Raw genomic sequence first — 24,748 nt, forward strand, 5'->3', positions numbered from 1 at the left:
AGCCCTCCGATTTCCCCGCCGGTTTGGAGGTCGGCTCGGTAGCCTCAGTCCCCGACGACTTGTGGGGGCACTTGGAGGGTTTGTCGGTGGCACTGGGCGGTTTGGAGCCACGGGCCACATCGGAGGTGGTGGAAGGGGTCCCGGCCGGGACACACACCACGCTGGGAATGGCGGCTCTCCCAGATCCGACGCTGGACACACTGGCCCGAGAAGAAGAGGCGGGGGGCGCCGAAGGCGGGACAGAAGATGACCGCGAACCTCCCTCTTGCACCTTCCCCAGGGCGATCGCCGAAGTGAGCCGGGACTCACGGTTTTTCCGGGCCTGGGAGGAGAGGGATCTGCAGAGCAGGCAGGCCTTGGTGTCATGGTTCTTGCCCAGGCACAGCAGGCAGGAGGAGTGCGGGTCCTGGACGGGCACCTTGCCCCCGCAAATGTCGCACTTCTTGAAAGGCGCAGGCATTTCCAAAGTCGTCAAAGCCAGTGGGAGAATCCGTAAACGAGGTCAACAGTCCGAAAGTCCGAAGTTACCAGGGGCGGGAGACAAAGAATGGTCAAGATACAGTCCGAGGTCAAAAATCGAAAGTGATTCCAAGCAAGCAAAAGTTCCCTGAAGCAGCTAGCGCGGCGGAAAAAAGGAACTGGGGAAAAGAGCGGGAAGGCAGGGGCCTTATAACGGGTGGGCGGAGTTACCGCCAAAAAGTTTCAAAATGTTGCAGAGTTAACTCTGCCCAGTGATTCCAGTAGGTTCCGAGCAGCACTGCGCAGGCGCAGTGAAACCCATTTGTATGATTCGCAGAGACCACGAAGAAGAAACAAAGAGACCTCTTCCCTGAGGCTAAATGCCAACCCTAGACCCAGAATCACAGAAAGGAAGAGAGCCCAAACCTTTAGCCACGGAGGCCTATCAGCTTATATTCCTTGAGTGTTCACTTTAACAGCTCTTCCTGAAATTCAGTAATAAATGAGTCAACTCAAAATTATTACTAAGAATGGTTTTAATGAACAGTTCTTTTCAATTCTTTCAAATTTTTACAAACAGAAGAGAGAACAAACATAAGTGTTCATAAGAACAGCTTTCTCAGCATCTATAACTAAAATGCCAAAAAAAAAAAAAACAATCTACCAAAGCTTATTAAACAAGAAAGCCCTCTGTGGGATGTATTTGAGGGGCTTAATCTTAGCAAGCAGGCAATTCAATTAAAGACATTCTTCAAATAAACCTTTCATCTTTATTCAACAAAGAATCATGTCTCTTCTACTGATGCAATTGACCCACAGGCCTGTGAAGTCAGAGAGATGATCAGTAACCAAACTGTGTTTGCCATTTTATTGAATGCAGTTAGAAAAAGAAACAGAGGCTGAGCATTTATCAATGAAATATATTCAAAATGATCCCCAAGCCCAGTTCATATTTATGGCACTAGCTTTATTATCATGCATGACCAATAACCCTGCTATGTCAGGGTTAAGCATGCAGTTGCCCTTATGCAACCTTCTAGACAATTCTCACAATTCCTGACCCACTGGCCATGCTAGCTAGTGCTTATGGCAATTGTAGTCCAACATATCTGGAGAGCACCAGGTCAATTATGGCTCTACTAGAATTTCAGTACCAGCATGAAAAGGCAGGCAGCAGAACAAACCAAAAATGAAGTAAGAGCAGATTCACACAACATTTTAGCCAGGGAAGTGACTTCCTTTAGAGTTGCTTTTTCATTCAGCAAACTGATAATGGGAAATCATCATATCTTTCACCCATGTCAGCTCTCTACATGTGTGTTCAGAGATAATCAATGTTGTAACTTGCTCTAGCTGCATCTGTTCACTCCTTGATGTGTCTAAAAAAGTGCCAGACCTACTTAGGGGACAGTACAAACCAGCATGAAAAGACTGCTTCCAGTCAGCTTGGGGGCATAGCATATGCATGACTCATGCCCCCATGATGCCCAGAAGCTGGCTTCATGCCTGCACAGCAACCGGCTTCAAGGCACTCAGGTGGCACAGCATTTAGAAGCCACAGACCACTTGAGCACCTTAAAGCCATGGTGGTGCAGAAAAGCCAGCTTTTTGCCAGCACAGAAAGGAGCGGTTCTTTGTTGCTTCTTTTTGGGCTGGCAAAAAGGCCGTGACGTGTGACTGTCATGGCCTCAATCTGGCTTTTTCAGATTTCGGCAATCTGTTCTGCCCCAAAGAATCAGGACACTGACTGAAAAAAAAAATTGATAGGTTGGTACATGTCAAATTCTTTCATCCTACCTTTGGTGTCTTCCAGTTGTATGAGCAGCTCTTAGATGACAAGAATATTTAAGAAGTCTTGAACACATATGTTGGTTCCAACTGCACAGGCCCTTCTCCGGGCATTAGAAGATTTCCAGGAGATGAGAACCAGTACAGTACTAAAGGAAAGGGACACAAAAGCTGCTCCTGCCAGTTATATATTCCTTTCAATGTTTTCTATCAAATAGGATCTGCTTATATAGAAGTAGCCCTCCCTGTCCACCTCTCAATGTACATGACTGAAATTTTAGGGTGGGTGTCAGCATCTTTTTCACTTCTGGAAATAAAGTATCAAGATCCAGTGTGCCTTTATATTAAGCCATCAATAATAGCCACAGGTCCACAATACTGCAGGTGCTGTATTCAAACTTCTTGTCCAGAGAACAATTTATCATTAAATGTTATTCCTCAACCTATACCACAAAGGGATATGAGCAACTTATGGCAGGGTGATTCAGGTGAATAAAGAGAGTTAGAGAGGGAACGAGCAGGAAAAGAAAGGATCTGACTGCAGAGGAAACAAAACCTGATATAGGCTGCATCCGCACTTCAAAAATAATTCAATTTGACAGCACTTTAACTGTTATTGTATTCTGGGAACTGTAGTTTTGTGCATTTAGCTTTCTCTATCAGAGAGCTCTGGTGCCAAAACAAACTACAATTTCCACAATGCCATAGCATTGAGCCATGCAGTTAAACTAGTGATGTCAACCTAGATTATTTCTACAGTATGGATGGCCTCTAAATATACCATTTCTCATGTTGTTTAAAGATATAAGACAGAATTTAGTACCTCAAGTGGCATTAGGGGATGCTGGAACAGAAGTGCCTAACAACATGGTGATTCAATCCTTTAAACAAACACAGAATAACACTGCTTTTAAACATAAACACACACACACACACACACACACACACACACACACACAAAACCTTTTGAATTGTAAAGTATTTTGGTTGTGTGCAAAAAACTGACCACTCCATCACATCAAAGGTTGTATCCTGAACCTCCATAGAGGCAGTTAATGATATCCATCAACTAGGAATTTATCCTGCTTGTCTTTTAAGGACATGTCTACTTCACTCGTTTTTTCTTTTTTTAGGGAACCCTTTGTAATATAAGGCTCATTCTGTTCTGGTAAATAGGCAAACCAAAAATAGTAAAATAAAAATTGCAAATTACTACAACTATTTTAAATCACAACCTTGGAACTGTAGCACTAGTTTTGTTTGTGTGCTGAGAACTGATCCCATCATTTAGTCACCACAGTAAGGATGTATCCTAAAACCTTTTACCAAGAGGTTAGACGTACCCCATCAAACTGTAATTTCTTTTTTTTTTATCTATGGCTTTTGTAAAAACACTGTCTACTTCAACCAAACTTTTAAAGGAGGAGTTCCTGATGTATAATGCCTACTAACTAAAATAGTATAGGTAACCATACTGTTAACTGCTACATTTAGGATTAAGAACTTGGATTTTTAGGGCTTGTTTAGTTTTACAAACCCCCAAAAGAACACAAATTTAGTCCAAGACTCTCTGCTGGCATCTCAGTATTTTTGTTAGATTAGATAATGAGCACTTGATAGCCACTGGAAAGGATGGTTTCTGTCGTGGTCTTCAATTTCCAGCATCTGCAATTAAATTGAAAGCAAGCAATTTTAGTCCTCAAAATAGAAGTCATGATAATCAATGTGCAAAAAGTGTCAGGCCAAAGAGTTTCATAAGTCTACTAATGTGGAGGCCATTATCTCAAGACATTACCACCAACCTTTAAAAAGTTAGCTTGCTCTCAGAAACAAAATGGGCAAAATGCTTTTCTGATAGATTAAAAACCAGAACCACGAACAAATTCAGTGTTTATCTTGTCTTTGTTATGCTTTAAAGGCCAACATAGTGAAGCTACTGTATTTATTTTTAATAATATTAAAATATCAATATCCAACCTTATAACACAGGATCTCAGGACAGTGTACTTTTTTGTCATGCAGGAAAATAGGAAATTGCATAAGAGTTTTGAAGTCCTTTTGAACAACAGGAGTTCTGTCAAACCAGCCTTCCAATTAACTCTAGGTCAGGGTGGGAATCACACGTGCCAAATGTTGTTGGACTGCAAGTCCCATTATTCCTGACCATTGAATATACTGACTAGGGAAGGACTGCAATCTTAACTGGATATACAAAACAGCAGCCCTTTGGACAAGTCTTAAGAGGAGGCAGCCTATCACAGGGGTAGGCAACCCCCCGCCCGTGGGGCACATCCGGCCCGGCGAGGTGGCGGGACTGGCCCCAGCACGGTCCTGCCGCCGCCGCGGTGCCAATTCCCTGGTTGGGGCACGGATTTTGCCTTGGCTGCGAGCCGGGCGGCGCTCCTCCTCCTCCATGCGCTCCCGCAGCGGCCACCCACCTCCTCCTCCCCCACCTCCTTTCCTTTGGGTGCTGTGCGGCTGCACAGTCCGCCCTCTTCCTCCTCCTCCACGGCCCACCTACCTCCTCCTCCTCCGTGTTGGGCCGCGGGCACTTCCGCTGCCCCTGTGCGCGCCCTTGCAGGGCTGTGCACAGGGTTAAGGAGGTGGGTGCCCGTTTACAGTATTTATTTTGGTTAAGTGTGCTGTTTTTAAAGTGCATTTTTTCCAATATTTATTTTAATTATATGTGTTTTTAAAGTGCATTTTTTCCAGTATTTATTTTAATTAAATGTGTTTTTAAAGTGCATTTTCCCCCAGTATTTATTTTAATTACATGTGTTTTTAAAGTGCATTTTTTCCAGTATTCTGCTTTAATAATGATAGTGGTGATGATGATATCAGTCAGTTTCTGAGACATGCACTCTTTCTGAAGGTGAGACAATGTGACTTTCCAAAGTGCATTTCTGTGTATTTTCAGTGCTTTTAATGCTAAAAGGTCCGCTTTAACAATGATAGTGATTTCGGCCCCTTGGAGCCAGTTCGGCCGAAGGAAGGGGCCGAGGAGGAGAGGGCAGGCACACACCTCCTCCTCCCCACGAGGCTTTGGCAGCCCTGAGGTGTCCTTCGGAGGACACCTCAGGCCTGGCAAAGCCCCGAGGACAGGAGCAGGGGCCATGCGCCTGTTGCTCCTGCCCCTCACGGGCCCTTACTAGTCTCCCCAGCTGTCTCTGAGAGGCAGCTGGGGGCCAAAGGAGGGCAGGAGGAGCAGGTGTGCGCCTGTCACCCCCTCTCCCAATCCCCCCCCCCACTTCTAGCGGTCTCTCAGACAGCTGGAGGTCGGGAAAGGGAGCAGAGAAAGCCTCGCCTCTGGAGGGTGGAAGCTCCACCCTCGGCATGCGGCTCCGCCCCCGGAGGGTGGAAGCCCCCCCCCCAGCTTCAGCCCCCCAGTTGTCTGAGGGACAGCAACCTGGCCCCTGGCTCAAAAAGGTTGCTTACCCCTGGCCTATCATCATCATCATCATCATCATCATCATCATCATCATCATCATCCTGATCCTGCTTTTCTCCCAAAATTGGGACTACAAGTGGCTTACAATTTAAAGCACAGTACAATTAAAAAATATGAAAGTGACCATTAAAACATAATTAAATTAGTACAATATTAAACTGATCACTTGTTTTAAAAACAAACAAACAGAAAAAGCACTTAAAACAGAACAACATGCCCAAGACATTCTTTGTTTTAAAATTCTGTTTTGAATTAAAAAAAAGTCTTACCCTGCCGATGGAAGGACAAGGAGAGGGCCATTCTGGCCTCTCTGGAAAGGGAGTTCCAGAGTCTAGGGAGCAGCCACTGAGAAGGCCCCTCTCTTGTGTCCCCACCAACCATGCTGTGATGATGATGGGACTGAGAAAGGAGCCACTCCGGATGATCTCAGAGCCCAATCTGGCTCATACAGGGAGATGTGGTCTGCCAAATAGCCTGGATCTGAGCCACATAGGGGCTTATAGGTTATAACCTACTTTGATAGACCACAGGCAAAGCTGGAAATATGCGGGGGTAGTTACTCCACACGCCAGTGTGCTAGAACTCACTGTATTATAATCAGAGATACAACTTTGAAAGAATTCAGAAACCAGTTTTTTTAAGTAACAGTGTCAACCCGAGTATCCAACGTCCCTTGTCTAACCCTGTATGTAGCCCAGCTAGGGAATTCCTGCCTATGCCACAATCACCATCACTATTAAGTTTTCATCCATTTTCTTCTGCTTTCAGAAAACTGACTGAAAGAACTCAAGCTCAGGAGTCAATGACTACTCCTGCAACTCAAGGCTGGTGTAATGCATCACAGACTGTGTGCTTAGTTAGACTGAAACACTTCCATGTAGGAAATAAACACGTGATCTGCATGTGTAATTTAAGAAAGTTACATGAGGTGTTTCGCAGAAAGTCCTGTTTAGCAGAAGGCAATTAATTATGTACATTTGCCACTTAAGGTTAGTTTTTAGCCATTACCTATCACTCAGTGCACTAAACTCTCACGTATCATTATGTCAAACAACAATCCCGCAAATGAATTACGTTTCTCACCAAGATTTGTAGTAACATACCTGCTTATTCATGTTACTCATAGCCAGAGGGGCAGGATACAAATAAATGTATTATATTATTATTATAAAAAAGGTCGTTGAAAAGATTTCCTCCTGAACAGTTTCTTACTGTAGGTAACAAGGTTCTTTTTATGTCTGGACTAAGACTGTAAATCAGAAACCTCTCAGCGACTCTTTGGTGGCATGAGACAAACTGTCTTCTCGGCCACTGATTTTCTCTTGCAAGCTACAATCCGAGGACAATACCATCTCTTTGACAGGATTGGTGTCAGGATTACTGACATAACACGATGTGCACTGAACACTGAAATGTTCCATAAAAATGCCACTGACATGCAATGTCTCAATCAGGCAAGCCATGACCCCTTCCTACTGGCCATGTTTGCTGGGCTTATGAGAACTATAGCCTGCAGCATCTTCTAAAGGGTACCAGACAGAGGTAAGTTGGGATTAGAGCAAAGCAAGTACTGCTTCCATACTTCAGGTATATATAGTGGGAGGGATCCATCCTAAAGCTCCTAGTAAGGCTATCAAACCAAGATGGTTACTACAGGAAGGGGGGGAGAATGCCCTCTTAGGGAGCTCCCCCCCCCCAAATAGGTTTGTCCTTAAATGCCCCTAGCAATAATTTGAGCAATTTGTCACACTTTGACCCTCCTGGACCATTTAAAGCACAGCAGTCTTTCAGGTCATCTTTGGCTGTGGGGAAAAAGAGCTCCCCTGGTTCTAAAATGGCCAATAGAGAGCCAAAAACATGGAGGAACTGTCCTTTATGTCCCTCAGGAGACAAAAGTTTTCCATAGTCCAAAACACACTGCAGAAATAATGCAGTTTGAAACTGCTTTATAGGAATATGGACTGGATTAGCATATATATTACAGTAGTCTATAGGAAGCCACAATTCAAAGTAGGTCAGGGGGATTTAGGGTTGCAGATTCAGAGTCAAGGCTCTGGAGATTTTCCATCACCTGAACATTGTATGACAAAATTTCTGAATCTTCAGATAAGAATGACCTTCTTCTGAGCACTCATTCCCCACTTCACCCCCAGAAGTACTAAAGATGACACCAGCAGAGTAGACTGAAGTTTTATATAGAGTATTGAGTTCACTACCATTTTGTAATTCCAAACACATTAAACAAAAGTACCAATACATCTTGTACTTTGCTAAAAAAAATACAGATCAAATATGACACATTCAAATCCCATAGGCAACATTATCTAGATGGCACAATTAGATGGACTCAGGAAGGCACAAAAAAAAAAGATGTTTGGGTTGCTGTTCTGAAACACTGCACTTAAAAGGACATTTTAAAGTGCAGAGGTACTCTAATTACTTCCAATAATACAGTATCATTACTTTCAATGGTACTGTGACTCAACCCATCTGCTCACACTGTTAACTCCTCTTTGATTACCTTATGTAGACTATATTACTGCCTTTCACTCCATTTCAATCAGTCTGGCTCCACGCAGCTAGACTGCACACACACGTCAGCAAGACCAGCTAAGCCAAATTTGGAAGTGTTTAAAGGGAGTGAGTTTTGAAGGATCTTGAGAACAAATAAGGCCTACCCTACTCTCTGATTTCATGTATTTTCCAGGTTCAAATCAGTGGTATCTTCTTTAAAGCTTTCTACAGCAGAGTCCATTTTCATCTCTTGAAATATAACCACTGTGCTTCCTCCATTTATGCCAAACTCAGTTTTCTCCCCTTTAACATTCCCTTTATTTGAAAACATGCAAAATCTATTACTTTTTTCAAAGTGCTTCTTAGCTTTTCACACTTCATTTAACCGATGATCAATTACTTTATGAACTGACTTGTACTGCATGTGCTAATCCAGGCCATATTCCTATAAGCAGTTATTTCAGCTTTGTACCTCACTTCCACAGAAGCTGGAGAACATACTTTTCTTATAGGAAATGGTGCAGATTTCTATGCCCCAGTTGTTTGTTCATGGCCTTTGCCATCTTCTCCCATGATGATAGGATAGAGAGATGGTTAACTTTAAATCTTGAAAGAAGTGCTGAAAGAAACTCTAGAATATCTTCCCATTTCTTCAACAGACTCAAGATCCTCCAAGGGGAGAAACACAGAAACGTATTCCTGTACATAATAAGTTCACAATCAGCCACTGTCTTGAAGCAAGAAAAAAAATCTGCACGTTTTGCTGTCATAACAGTGCTAACAACTTAAAGAAAAAACATGGCAGCATTACAGAGGCTGCATGTGACACTGTCTCCATACTATCTTGAAATGTAATGAGCTGAGGCAGTGCAAAATTCTTATATAGACAAAATCTCCTGCTTTTAGCTTGTAGTGTCCCTTCCATGACATGGCATGAGTTGCAGCCACCTGATTCAGAACATCCCTGTCTTCAAGATTAAGTAATGAGTTCGGTTATGTAGAAGAGAAACAGACAAACATACCCCAAATGATTTTCTGGCACTCATTTAAACAAAGTGTGAACACAAGAAGCAAAGTAATTTACAACAGTACAGCTGTCCCTCCGTTTGTGCGGACTTTGAATCGCATCCCTCGATTATACATGAGGGTCAAACAGAGGAACATAAAGTGGCACATGCCCGCGGGGACGCACTGCCATTCAAGCCAATTTGCCATCCTTAAACACTGGTATCATAGAATCATAGAATCTTAAGAGTTGGAAGAGACCACTAGGGCCATCCAGTCCAACCCCCTGCCATGCAGGAAATCCAAATCAAAGCATCCCCGACAGATGGCCATCCAGCCTCTGTTTAAAGACCTCCAAGGAAGGAGGTGCTGTAAGCAACTCGAAAGATCTCTGCAGTTTGAACTTATCAAATTCAGGGGTCAAAACTTTGAAGGAAAATATGAAAATGGTTCTACCTAGAACAAAGCCTTTCCCTCTTTGGTATCAGATCTCCATGTGTAGAAACCATATTTGAGGAATCCTGATGATTAGTTCTTAAGTCCAGTACTTATTCTCAACGTAGCTTTCTGAGTGTCAGGAATAGCTACCTTTCTGCCCAGTGATCAGGGGCTTCTGGGAACTGCACTTCCAAATATGTGTGTGTACACACATACACACACAAAGAAATACAACTGCCTTAGGGACCATTTATACAGTGTTGAGAGTTAAATGCTCCAGACAGATCAGACATATTCCCAGCAAGCAAAGATAACTCTCTGCCAAAAAAAAAATTTTTTTTTAAATAGAGGCCTTCTCCTTGCCTCAAAGGAATCGACAGGAGCTTCTGGGTTGGCAAACCAGAGGGTGGCAGTCAGAGGCTTATCTCTGGTCTACTGCATGCATTAACTGCTGGCAGAGATTCACATTAGCAGCAAACTGTAAATAAGAGTATTTTGCCAGCAACAGATCAAGAATGCATTAGCACACTATGTAATGGCTGTGTATAAGATATAAAAGAAAGTGCATGCAGCTGGCCTACCATCCATATAAGAATTAAATACTGGCAACAGATTCTAGATTACAAACCCTTGTTGAAGCTTGGGATGGAGGTGGGGGAGCATAACCTTGATATTCAGCATGACCCTATGGTCTGTCACAGCTCTAGCTTTTTTCCATTTCTTTCTTTCTTTCTTTCTTTCTTTCTTTCTTTCTTTCTCTCTCTCTCTCTCTCCTTTTTGACAGACAAGGTGAATAAGTCTAAAGCGGCTCATGCACAGAAGACTAAGGTGTGAAGCAAATGGCCCGCCAGGAGCAGACGGAGAATGCTCTGCCCATGATCACGCTGAGACCGTGGCAACTGTATGGCCCACTTCCAAAGTGGGCTGCTGCCACGGTCCAAAACTATCCGCTGCCAGGAGCCGATTATTCCATTTCCTTTCAGATTCAGTCCAAAGAACAGGACCTTAGCATCGGAGCAGCTTCCAGCTGCTTTGGGAGGATGTCATCTCACACCACCAAAGCAGCCGGAAGCCCCTTCTTTTGGCCCATGCATTTCAGGCCATAGTTCACTTTCAGAACCAAACCTCACAACCCAAGGAGAACCACCATTTGCTCCTCCAGCCCATCAGGGATTCCTCAACAGGGATCACTCTTAGCATATAACAAGCGCATTGCTCCATTTCAACCCTGCAGTCCAAACTAAAATCCCAACACTGTCAAACAGGCATTAAACTATTCATTTATACATAAACTTTTGTTGTTGTTTTGTGCCACCAAGTCATTCCCGACTTATGGTAACCCTATCACAGGGTTTTCTTGACAAGATTTAATCAGAGGAGGTTTGCCATTGCCTTCCCCTGAGGCTGAGAGAGTGTGACTTGCCCAAGGTTACCTAGTGGGTTTCATGGCAGTCACCCAGTGAGTTTTGAGGGAAAATCGAATCCTGGTCTTCAGATTGCAGTCCAACACTCAAACCACTACACCATGCCAGCTCCCCACACATGGACTACCACAGGATAATTTAAGGTGGTAAGGAAGGAGGAGGCAATTTAGGAAGGTCTGAGGACTAATTTTCAATGCACTGGACCTTCAATGGGCCACAGAATTCCAAAAAGACAAAAGGGAAATGTCCATTTACCATTTCTACCATATTGATGGGGGGCTTTGTTTTGTGGAAAACACTACCATATTTGGAAGCCTTCAGGAACAGAAAAACAGCTTTTCTTTTTTTTTGCAGAGGGGAAAACCAAGCCTGCAAAACAAAGCCTTGGGGGCTGTTTGCAACCCACGGACCACACCTCACACCTGCAAACAACCCAAATTTATTGACCATGAGAACACTCACAAACAGGGCAGGAAGCCATAGGTTAGGGATCCTTAAGAGTCAAATGTGGGGAGCTAAGGGGGCATATCAGCTCCCTAGGAAACCTTGAAGGGGCACACACCGTCCCCAAACACCCCCAGTGCAAAAAATAAAGATCAACATTATTTTTTGCCTCCAAACTCTCCCCCCCACACCCCTGGGCTGTGAAGGGCATTTTCATCAGGTTTTTAGCCCCCCTCCCCCCGGCCTTTTTAGGCCCAAGAGAGTTCCTTTTTTTACAGGAGGCAACCCAGAATCACTTCCTGTTTAGTTGTGGTTTTTAAAAAAAGTACTTTCCAGGGCCTAAATTCACCCCAGGGAGGGGGTAGAGTCTGAAAATGTGGTAAATATCCCCCTCTCACCCCCTTGAGGGCCTTTGAAGACAAAACATTTTTTGATCCCTAGGAAGGCCTAGGGCCACCAAAACTGCCTGTTGAGGCACATGTGGTGTCCATCCGTGTTTTAGTCATATACACATGAAACAACAGTATGCAAAGGAATTTTGTAGCACCTTTAGTCTAACAGAAAGAAAGAAAGAAAGAAAGAAGAAAGAAGCTGGTAGCTGTGGACTTGAGACACATCTGAGGAAGGAGACCCAAATCACAAAAGCTCATGCTACCAGCTTCTGATTTTCCAGACTAACATGGCTATGTCTTTGAACTCCCCCAATGTGAAGCAACAGTTCAGCATAAGGAAAGTTGAACAGTGACTGTAAGAAGCCACAACATCTTATTATCCAACTTTAGCAACTGCAGCTGTTCAGGCAGCCTCCTTGCTTTAAAACATTACATCCACATACATCCTATGACAAGAAGAAAAAGAAGACCAGAAACATAAGAGCAGGAAGATCGTTTCTTTCTTTGTAGGACCTGTTAATAACCTTATGAGAGGAATGGGGATTTTGTCACCTCACAAAAAGAACAAGAGGAGGAAAAAAAATTGAGTCCAGCTATTTCTTTGGACCTCCATTAAGAAGAGACAAGAATAACTTCATGCAAACACATTCCTGATTGTTAGATGCACATGAGATCTGAGGAAGGGGATACTTTGCAAACCCAGACTAATGCAGCTGTTCACCACTAAGTTCTCACTGAATTTGACAGACATTAATAATGAAAATCCCACCAACTATTTTGGGTCTTCTGAAATGCCAGACACTATTTATGGTCCCAGATGGGCTTCTTCCAAATCACTCCCAGCTTATACTTTAAACAGCTGCTTCTGAGAAGGCAGAGGAAAACAGTGCCCTCTCTTGCCTTGTAAGAGAAAAGCAACAGAGAACCCACATCACTATTTATATAGCATGTACTGGGAGAACAACATAGGAAACAGGTGGAAAAAATAAAAATAATGCAGAGGGTGGGAAATCTGAACCTCAAGGACAGTTCATGAAGTTTATGTTCTGAATTTGTACTGGATATGAAAATGGTCAGAAAGTCAGACTAGAGATTTAAGGAGGAATCTTCAGGAGGCCAAATGATTTGAAAGGGTGAAGGATTGTAGTAGCCAGGCTAAATGGTAGTGAAACGTGTGATAACAGCTGGAGAGAAGGTTGCAATAGCCATGGGGAGAGACAGCTCCCCAAGTCCAGCTGCCAAGTCGCTAGGAAATGATCCTCTGCCGTTCGATGCCAAGAATAAAGACAGAGACTCATATTTTCAGAGAATGAGAGCTGAGGACAAACAAAGTTTATGAAGGGGTGCTGAACACTTCTTAGCCTGACACACTTCTTCAAATCTGAGTGTAGTTTTGTCACTGTAGTTCTTTTGTATTTTTGGCCCCATACAGACAGGCCAAAATAAAGCTGCTCCGGGTCACTTTGGAGGTATGCTGTTTCAACGATGCATGCATACTAAGCGCCCAGAAGCTGTGCCAAAGCTGTGCTCTAATCCTTAGGACTGGACTATGGCTGTGGCACAGCTTCTGGACTCTTAGCATACATGCATCATTGAAACAGCATGCCTCCAAAGTGACCCGAAGCAGCTTTATTTTAGCTTGTCTGTATGGGGCCTTAAATTGCCAATTTGCAAGATCACAGGTCTAATTTTTGCATTTTTTCAGATCATTGATAGAACAATGTCAACAAAAAGTGTGGAATTTTCAAGTGCTGAACTCCAGGACATCATGAAGCTCCTGTTCCCAACAAAGAAAACTCCAAAGGAAATCCATGAGTGTATAGTGTAAACACTGAGTGCCAACTGCACCTGTTATATTCAACTGTTAAGTAGTGTGCCAACTTTCAATGTGGGGATTTTGAAACCAAAGATGTAGCAAGGTCTGGGAGGTCTTTAACTGTGTCAGCTCCTAAAATTGTTGAACATGTTCATGACCTGATTTTGGCCGATTGGAAAATCTCAGCTAAAACAATTGCCAAGACACTAGTGATATCCCCCAAACACAAGGGGTTTATAATTTCTGAGCAGTTGGCCATGCAGAAGTTGCCAGCCAGGTGATTGCCAAAATGTCCAAATGCTGACCGGAAACAAAAACGAGTAGACACCTCCAAGTTGATTTTGTAGCATTTTGAGTGATCTAGTGATAATGCTTTGGAAGGACTCATCACTGTTGATGAAACATGATTACATCACTATGATCCAGAGACAAACCACTAGTCCTTGAAGTGGCAGCACTCAAATTTTCCATGGTTGAAGAAATTCAAGTCTTAAAGGTCAACAGGAAAGTCATGGCCATCGTTTTTGTACATAAGGAAGCTATTTTGATGACCCACTATCGCCAAAGGGCCAAGCAATTAATATAGAATACTACTCTAACTTGCTGTGCTGATTAAAGGAGGAACTGAAAGGAAAAACAGGAAGGGAAGGTGTGGAAAGGTGTTTTCCTTTTGCAGAAAATGCACCTGTTCATAAGGCTGGCAAGACGATCAATTTTCTGAAGAATTTTGGGGCTGAGCGCATAGACCACCTATCTTGCTCACTTGATTTTGCTCCATCTGACTATTTTCTGTTTCCAAACCTTAAAAACGGTTTGAAAGGAAGGAAATTTTCCAATGATTCAGAGGTGATAGCAACAGCAGACCAGTATTTCAGTGACCAGACAAAAGGGGTAAAGAAATGGGAAGGGTTAAAGAAATTTGAAAAACGATGTCGAAGTGCATCAAACTTCAAGGTGAATATGTAGGATAGCATGTAAGGGGGTGTTCTCACTTGTGATTTAAAACTAATTTAAATACAGCGGTTCATTTTAAAGCGATTCAAAATACAGCGAGTGTTATCCCGCTTTTCAATTTGCTTTATTTGTATCGTTCCCATTTACTTAATGTTTTATTTTAATTCGCTGTAATTGACGCTGTTTCGTCCCCATTCAAGGATGAATCGGTGTATATTTAAACTGGTTTAGTTACTTTTTTGTTCACATTCACTTGTTTCGGCTGTCAATCAAAGCGACGTCATCATGACGTAACATTAATTCGGAGTAACATACACCGATGTAGCCTGTACCTGCGTCCCCACTACCTGGCCGTTTTTAATTCGTTATAAATTTCGCAGTTGGTTTTTTTTAAAAGAGCCAATCAGGAGGTGCTTATTCGTCCTCTTCTGTGTCTCCCCATATTAACTGCCATAACTCAGTGCTAGGGAATCCTGGGAATGGTAGTTTATTATGGCACCAGCACTCTCTGGCAGAGGAGGATAAATGTCTCACAAACACAACAAACACAACTATCCCATAGTTCCTCTGGAAAGAGCCTCGGTTCCCCAAATACTCTTTGGCTGCCCCATGGGGAGAGAATCTTTGGGGAAGATTGCTCCCAGGGCTGTCAGGAGAGCCATGAAGCGGGGATATGTCCTGCAAAGCCCATCTGGTGCTCAGGCAGAGGTGGAAAAGAAAAAAAGAATAGTTAAAAATGGTGTTCAATGGCTCTCCTCACACATCGGTCTATGAAAGAGGAGCAGAGGGGAGGTTGCAATCCATTGGAGGAAAGGCTATTATGCGAATGGAAGAAAATGGCGCTGGCAATGCAGAAAGAGACCAAAGAGGGTGACACCCCCAGGCCAGCCCATCGCGCTCCGCTCCTCCCATCCAGTTGACCCGATTCAAAGGCCGAAACATTCCTATTTAAATACTCCGAATCCTATCCCGAATCAAGGAAAAATTGTAGGCTCGACCCTTCTATTTTTTTTAACCCGGATTATACGCCATTAACACGGATTAAATAAAAATCCGCTTTATAATTCGGATTTTAGTGGGAACATTGCGAGTTACTCTGGAACTGTTCAAGAGTTAATTCGGTTTCTAATAGGAACGCTATACCTTGGATTCGATTTGTAACACGGAATATAAGCCAGTGAGAACACCCCCTAAGTTTTATGGCACTAGGTCATTCCCTTTTTGGCCAGGCTGAGAACTTTTCAGCATCCCCATGTACTGTATGTGGACACCTGCAGTGGGTTACTATAGCATGAACTATAAGTTAGTCAAGGGAAAACATGGGCAATGGGCATAGTTCTGCAACACTGTACAAGAAAAAGAAGAATGACTTGCTGACAGGCTTAACACTGAGAGCGAAGAAGTGACACAAGAAATCCAAGACAAAATGAAGGCTTCATGCATGACCAACAAAGGGATGGCAGTGTCAAGAAAATATGGTGAATTGTGCACTTATTCAGTTGAGCCCCAGCTGACATTCATTAGTCATTAAATACTGTTCCAAGTTGTATGGCACTGGGGCCATGCTTAAAAGTGAATAATGAATCAGAAAGCATAAGCTGACTCAGAGTCCTGGTTCATTACTGTATAGTACATTATGAAACTAAAGCTGGTGAAGAGCCTTAATTTGTCCTCCAACATTATTATTCTGAAGCAAAGAGTCTTGAAGCAGACCTCTAAACTTTTAATAGTTAAGGATCCATATCAGAACCTAATAAACTACTAAGTGAATGCTTCCAAAGGAGTTTAAGTGATACCTAAGACCAAAAACACTGCTACTGGTCTGGTAGACTAATAGTAATTAGTGGCAGTGCTGGCAGTTGATAAAAGTGATGGCTCTTGATAAAAAGCCCTATGGACAGTAGTGCTGGTGTTATGGCTAGTACAATTTCAGTTATTATCAGCCAACTGGCTATTATTTGACCATGATCAAATGCTAGAATTTGGAAAAGTTACATTATGGGCTACAAGTCTCAGAATCATACATCATGAGGGATTCTGGGAGTTGTAAACCACAAGGTAACGTTTCCCAGCTTTGTCAAACACAGCCCAACATTTCACAAAACCAAAAGCCCTACTGGTTGTATTCAGTCATAATACTAAAACTTGGTTAGTACTAAGTGACTAAATTGAGACTGTAGTACATCATGAGAGGGCATGAATTATTAGAAAAGACAAGGGGCCTGTGCTTGCAAGACATGAGCAGAGCAGTTAAGGACAAGGGGTCTTGGAGATGTCCCATGCACAAGGTTGCCATGAGTCAAGGTCGACTTGATGGCAGTTAAAAATGACAACAAACTATGTGAACAAGTATTCCCCCCGCCTCAGGCTCTCACATTCCCCCCACTTTTACCTTCTGTGTGTCCAAACATTTGGAAACTTTTGTTTTTATACAAGTGTAGTTTGTTGGCTTTTCTGAAACGCACGCTACACATAACAATAACTATGATGGTTACTTTAAAGCAGGGTTGGGAATCAGGAGGCGCTTTCAAGAAGTTGGTGAACAGCAACTCCCAGCAGTAACATAGCCAATGATGAGACAAGGTGGGAATTGCTGTTCAATAACATCTGGAGGGCAACCTGAAGCTCATCTCAGCTTTAAAACGTCAAGCTGATTTTTCAAGTTTCATTTTTTAAACAAAATAGTGTTTTCAGCTGATGCAATTATTGGTGGCAATAGTTAAGCAAAAATGGAAGCTTCTGAACTCCTTCCCCTGGGGCTATGGAGGAAGAAGAGCTATGTAAGTCCAAGAAGCCTAGGCCTGAGCACATGGCATTGAATTGTAGATTTCTTGTCAATTCAGAACATGAGCACTATATGGGAAAATTACAGTGCCATTTTTTAAAGAGAGTTGCTTGTCCACTGACAGTGCAGAAGTTGGAGGAAATCAAGTAGTGCAGCAAATCATCTTTTGAGAATTAGCTTGTTTTACATCAATTAACAAACCTCTTTTCATTATTAGCAACAGCTTCAAGACTTTTAACAATCTGCTGCTGTACTTCTAATTAAAGACAAATGTTTTAAAACTGCTTGAATTTTATTTCACCAAAACCTCCAAAGTGAAATGCTCAAGCCTAGTGGCAGTATACGCATGTAGAACAGCAAACTCTTTTACCACTTCTAAAATTGAACTATCTCCTACCAATGAAAAAGTGCTGTGGCACTCTATGAACAGATGGGTATAATATATGTCCATATCCAAGAGCAACTGGGAACCCCTATAAATGACTATTACAGTACTTATATAAATTTTCACATGTGGGGCCACCAATGAAAGATCAGTCATGTAATTAGGCTTCTTGGGCTACTGACTCATTACCAGTCACTTAGCATCTATCAACTGTCAATAAAAAAAAATAAAGATTTGCTGAATTCTAACAAGAACCAATGTATTTACTCCAATGGAGAGTCAGCAGACCTCATTAAAGGGAGGATAATCCAATGTTACTTACTGTTCTTCCACGGTAATACATATGGCATGGACCTGGGAGCACGAAGGCATGATGCTAGGTGATTCTTATTTCCCATTGCTGTATTTGATCCAGACCTGGGGAGCAGAGAAGGAAAATATTAATGTACTCACTCCTTTTAATTCACCCAAGTACTTCTAGTACAGGGACGCTTAGGAACATTAACTGCCAACCTGTTGAGAAGTTATGTCATTGAAACCCGACTTATGATTCAGTATGGTGTAGTGGTTTGAGTGTTGGACTATGACTCCTAAGACCAGGGTTTGATTCTCACTCTGCCATGAAACCTACTGGGTGACCCCGGGCAAGTCACATGCTCTTAGCCTCAGGAGAAGGCAATGGCAAACCTCTTCTGAACAAATCCTGCCAAGAAAACGCCATGATTAAAAGGTCACCACAAGTTGGAAATGACGGAAGATACAACGTTTAATTGCATTGTTGTATTCTCACGAAGGGAGGCTTAGCTATGTTCTTGGGACCACTGCACAACTGGAGCTAGTAGTGTGGCTGTTCTGCTATGGGTCCTACTGTGCAAAGGCACCTCCCATTGTGTGATCCCAATATGCAATGGAGGCCCCTGATGACCAACAAGGCACCCCTGCATTTGAGAAAGTAGGCTTAGGTCTACAAAAGTTGATCCTACCAGTTTCTTTCTTTCACTTAATCTCAAAGGAGCTATGAGATCCCTTTGCATACTGATTTTCCAGAATGACACAGCTATGTCTTTGAATTCTGCAGTTCACTAGGAAGGCTGTGTATTTAATCAGAGAAGCAGCTATGTCATCATAAAGTTATGCATTGTAGCCTCTGACACACAATCACAGCCAGCATTTCTTAAGAAAACCAGTCACAATTATTATTATTAACCTTTATTTATATAACGCTGTAAATTTACACAGCGCTGTACGGACAATCTTTTTAGTTGGGCGGTTCCCTGTCTTCAGGCTTACAATCTAAAAAGACACGACACAAAAGGAGAAGGGAACGGTGGTGGGAAAGGGGATCAGGTCCATCAGTTCTTCTCTCCCTCTGAGGCCTGGACCAAGGCAGATGGACTGGAGGGCTTGCCTTTTAATACAAGATTAATACACATACTGAGGCAGACAAGGGCACACACCTGGGAATGCTTCTCTAAACAATATAGTCTTTAACTCAATTTTGAAACTGGTTAGAGAAGTAATGAGGTGCGCATGCGGGGGAAGAAGGTTCCAAGAGTGAGGGGCGGCAAGTGAGAAAGGATGAATCCAGGACGGGGCAGTGGAAATCCTAGGCTGGGACAGGAGACCTTGACTACCAGAACGGAGGGTACGAGTGGGAATGTAAGGAGAAAGAAGTTCAGATAGATAAGGAGGGGCCAGTCCATGGAGTGCTTTGAAAGTCAGCAACGACAGCTTGTACCGGATGTGGAAGGGGAAGGAGAGCCAATGAAGGGAGAAGAGAGGAGAAACATGGTCAAAGCAGTGAGCAGATGTGATAATACGTGCAGCTGAATGCTAGACAGAGATTAAAGGATAGAGGTGAGAGAGAGAAAGCCCTGTCAGAAGAAGGTTACAGTAATCTAGTTGCAATACCACTAGGCAAGAAGCTCAGTCTTGGACATGCTGAGCTTCAAGCACCGATGCCACATCCACTGAGAGATAGCACTCAGACAAGATGAAACTTGCTGTTCAAGCCCCGGGGAAAGATCAGGGATGGAAAGATACAGATGAGTGTCATCAGTGTACAGATGATAGGAGAAACCAAAAGAACTGATGCGTTTTCCTAGGGACAATGTGTATAGAGAAAACAAAAGGGGACCCAAGACAGAGCCTTGGGGAACTCCAACAGATAAGGGAACAGAGGATGAAGTCTGACCACCCATGACCACTGCAAAAGATTTACCTGACAAGTAAGATTTAAACCAGTCGAGAACAGAGTCAGAGAACCCAAGGTCAGAAAGTAAATCAACCATGAGACAGTGATCCACAGTGTCGAAGGCCGCAGACAAGTCGAGAAGAATGAGAATAGAGTAGAGGCCATTTGCCTTGGCCCGCAAGAGATCATTTGAGATCTTGGTGAGAGCCGTCTCTGTAGAGTGCCATGGGTGAAAACCAGACTGGAAAGGGTCCAGGATGGAGTTGGCTTCGAGAAACTCAAAACAGAGAGAATTAACGACCCGCTCCAGAACCTTAGAAAGAAGAGGAAGAAGAGAGATCGGACGATAGCTAGACAGAGGGATCGAGAGAGGGTTTCTTCAGAATTGGGGAAACTAGAGCATGTTTTAAGTCTGAAGGGAAGGAACCCGGAGAGAGAGAGAGAGAGAGAGAGAGGAGTGAGGGTAGAAAAGAAGGGGCTATAGAGGTTAGAAGATGGGAGGGAATAGAACCAAGAGAACAGGTTGTAGGTTTGGAACAGTTTAGCAGTGTAGAGAATTCATCCAGAGAAACAGGTAGAAACATAGAGAGTTTATTAGTAGAAGGTACCAGGAGACTGGTGGTAGGGGGCAAATCAGGAGGAACTATTTCCGATCAAATAGCAGTGACTTTTGTGATGAAGTAGTTGGTGAAGTCAGTGGGGGGAAATGAGGAGAGGACAGGGGGAGAGGAAGGTCACAACAACCTTAATAAATTCTAGTGATATGTACCTGTGCCATGCCACTTCTAAAATATAAATACATTTCAAGTAACTGATTTGCCAATACCTTCCATGAATATAATCATATCTGGCTCTCCCCCATCTATAACACTAAACACATCAATGCTACACTACACACCATTAAGTAGTACTGTACTAAACACTGCACATTTTAAGGATTAATCCTTACAGAGATCCTTAAAGGCAGGCCACTATTTATACCACAGAACTGAGGCTGAGAGGCAGTAGCTTGCCTAAGTTCATCCATCAAACTCTCATCTTAGATCTTACAAAGCATGGCTCCATGCTTAGTCATTGCATCGTTAACATCTTTCAATTCCTCAACAGTATTAAACAAAAGGTTACTAAAGTAAAACTGATCATCTGAATATTGCAATTTAGAACAGTAAAGCTGATTTGTGCTAATTATTCCTGAAACATGTTCAAAGCAGAGACTTCATTAAGGCTTAAATGCAACACCAAAAGTCACTTACTGCCTGTCCACAGATAATATGCTGTAAGCACTCCATTTACGAAGCTGAGATGGCAATAATGACCAGACATTCATTACACCTCATTTCCCATCTTTGAAATGCAATTATACTTCACAAGTGGTCAAATTATTTTCAAGTCTGTGAAGCAATAGTTTACAGATGCCCAGGTGTTAAAGGAGTTAATTTTTGGTGAGTCATGATGGATTAAACCCACTGTCAATGTTTTTTTCTTTAAATCAGAGGCATGTCAGCAAACATCTTTCAGCACAGCAACTGACAAAATGCTATAATAGGCAGGGAGTTGCTTATCAAAAGTCCACTTAGGGCCTGAACAGACAGGCCAAAATAAAGCTGCTTTGGGTCACTTTGGAGGTATGCTGTTTAAATGACACACACATCTTAAGAGGCCAGAAGCTGCGCGAAGCTGCACTCCAGTCCTTAGGACTGAAGCGTGGCTTTGGCGTGGCTTCCGGCCTCTTAGGACGCATGCATCATTTAAACAGCACACTTCCAAAGTGGCCCACAGCAGCTTTATTATGGCCTGTCTGTTCAAGCCCAAAGACTTCAGCCTACAGGTGGGAAGAAACACCAATGTTAGACCCTAGATCACTGCTTAGGTAAATTCTCAAACTTAAAGATAAACATTCCCTTAGAACTCATTGATACCTCAAAGAGTCTACAAATGTTGGATATAGTAGACATGTCCATCAGAACTGCTCCCCACCAACTTGCACAGGATGGGCTTGCACTTCTCTATCTCTACAGTCAAGAAAGGAACTTCACTGTAAGTAACAAATGTCTCATTCTCAGAGCAGAGAAGAAGGGCCATCCAGGAATCTAAATACAGGCCCCAGTGACTGAATCTGTTAAGGGAATCCTGCTGTTAACACTCACCTGCTAAAAACCACATGAGCATAAGTGAACTTGTCTACTTATATAATACATAGTGTACTTATTTCACAGAGGGGTGTTAATGTGGGGAGGGGGGGAGTAGTAGATATGGCTACAGCTGCTGCTGCTGTTCTGGTAGAGGAAGGTGTTACATTTTATTGATGGCTGCCCTGAGCTGTAGGGCAGGATATAAATATTTTAGTAAACCAATAGAGAGAACAGGTAAAAGGAAGTAGAAAGAGAGAAAGGTCGCACTCAAGATGGATGGAATCTATTAGAGATCACAAGTATGAGTTTGCAGGAGTTAAGCAGAGCAGTGGAGGACAGATTTCTCATCAGCAGGGTGTCCATGGGTTGAGATCGACTCGAGGGCAGTTAACAACAACAGAAGGCAAGCCTTTAAGCTCTTAGGAGGCTGGGTTTTCCCCCCCTAAGGAAACAAGTGAAGAACAAATTGTAGCAAGTTCCCTAAGGAAACAGGTAAAGAACAAACAGATAAAGAAAATACCTTCTGCCTTTTTGCCTCTCCAACTAATGCATAGTGGTGCTATCTGTAATGCTGTAAACCTGCTCTGAACAAAGCTTGCAGAGAAAACCCAGTGACAGTTCATCTTAGGGTCACAGCCAACAAGTGAAGGCTGAAGAGTTAAGACCATCTGGTCGCTGCAAATTTTACAGAGAGGAGGATTAGCAGAAAAAGTCAATGAAGCAGCTGTAATCTTTGTTGAATGTGAAATGATATGCTTAAATTTTGGCAACTCTAGTAATACATATTTGATGGGAAAACAGGATTCAATCAACTATCCAAGCTGGAGGCATTGCGTTTTTCCCCCAAAATTAAGAAAGGAGGGAAAGAGACAAAGAAATTCTAGTTTTTCATCTATAAATATTAAAATGCCATACACACATCCAGCTCATGGTCTTTTGGGACATGTGAGAGGGCATGAGGCAAAAAACAGGAAATAGATTCCTGTGAATGGTGAATAATAAGAGTTTATCTTTGGTCTAAAGTTAGGATCCAGATAGAATGACAGTATCTTTCCCTAACTTACACTAGAAAGCATTCATGCTTTACATACAATCCTAGGAGATTTAAGGGTCACCACAGTTCAAGTACCATTTACTGTACAATGGTCTGCAGAATACTTCTGACTATGACTGAACTGTGCCCAACTTTCCAAAGGAAGGCAGCAGTGGCCCATAAGAAATGCAACTTTTTCTCCCTTAGAACTGATTCTGGGAAAGCAGTCAGTGACATGGTTTGGGTTAGGATCATTTTCAGTGATCAGGGGAGAAGGAAAAGTCCTGGAAATTCTAATTTGATTTCCTTTCAAGCACTTTTAAATCCATTGTCAAATCACCACCATTGCAACAGAGGCTTGTTGGAGAAGCCAAAATTTTGCTCACATACCCAACCTCCTTTTCCAGCCCTATTCTGCAGTCTCTCTCTCTCTCATATATATGCCAGGAAAGATAAGTAGGTAAGAGTAATTTATTATTATTTAAAAAGCATTTATTTCATTTACCATCTTCATTTTGCTTGCTGTTTCTGCTACCCAGACTTAACTAATGGTTGGTAGATGAAAGTCACCACTGGGGTAGGGGAGACTAGCTGCTCGCTTGTCTGCCAACAGTTGCTTAAGCATTATCTATCACAAACAAGAACCCCCCCCCCTCCAACAAGGAGGGGAAAGCCTTTTAAAACATAAAGACTGTTTCATTTAAATTTCTGTATGTGTGTGGGGGGGGGGGTCTGTTTTGTGTGTGGGCATGTGTGTGCCAAACTAGGAAAAGGTTCAGGGAAACATCTTTGAGGAGGCAGTGGATGAGCAGTTAACAATTAACAATTGCTGTGTGTAATAAAGTGTTAGCATAAACGAGCACTGTGATCCTGGAAAGGAGTGACAGAAGAGAAAACATAGGCCTGTTACAGACAGCCAAAATAAAGCTGCTTCGAGTCACAGTGGAGCTATGGTGTTTCAATGATGCATGCATCCTAAGAGTCCAGAAGTCACACCAAAGCCATGCTCCAGGCTGGAGCGTGGCTTTGGTGCGATTTCTGGACTCTTAAGACGCATGCATCATTGAAACACCATACCTCCACTGTGACTCGAAGCAGCTTTATTTTGGCTGTCTGTAACAGGCCATAGTGATTGCATAATAAGTGTTTTGGGGTTTTTTTTAGAAAAAAACAAACCTTAATTTAGTAGAACAGCCTTGTGCAATAAGGCCCTAAGGACTGCTTCTCTATTCACAAAAGAGCACAACATGGCTAAGTTCAGGGTTGGGAAATGTGTGTCCCTTCAGATGTTGGATTGCAACTCCTTTCATTTCTTACCACTGGTTATTCTGGCCAGGGCTAATGGAAGTTGAACTCTGGAAGTCCAGAAGTTGATCATTCCTGGCTTAGGTATCACGAAGGCCCTGGCTATAATGTAACCTACCTGTTTACTGCACAGCAGCTGGTGCCCCAAATGAAGATAGAGTTTGACTGGTCCACCAGATCTGCCAAGATAAACAGATCATCAAAACTACTGTTGTACAACAAACAAGAAACA

The 24,748-nt window shown here is 42.8% G+C and overlaps 1 protein-coding gene across 1 annotated transcript in view; it reads right to left on the reverse strand.

Annotated features, from left to right (window-relative positions):
- Positions 1–965: 965 nt before the first annotated feature.
- Positions 966–24,748, reverse strand: part of LOC121920473 (gametocyte-specific factor 1-like) — a 29,782-nt gene continuing 5,999 nt past the window's right edge. The window contains exons 4-6 of the mRNA XM_042447616.1: positions 24,635–24,695; positions 18,175–18,269; positions 966–3,912 (exon numbers count right to left, since the gene is read on the reverse strand). Coding sequence (XP_042303550.1) covers positions 3,899–3,912; positions 18,175–18,269; positions 24,635–24,695 — 170 coding nt within the window. The 3' untranslated portion in view covers positions 966–3,898. The remainder of the gene's footprint in view (positions 3,913–18,174; positions 18,270–24,634; positions 24,696–24,748) is intronic.

This window comes from Sceloporus undulatus, chromosome 2, assembly GCF_019175285.1.
Source record: "Sceloporus undulatus isolate JIND9_A2432 ecotype Alabama chromosome 2, SceUnd_v1.1, whole genome shotgun sequence".
Taxonomy (NCBI): domain Eukaryota; kingdom Metazoa; phylum Chordata; class Lepidosauria; order Squamata; family Phrynosomatidae; genus Sceloporus; species Sceloporus undulatus.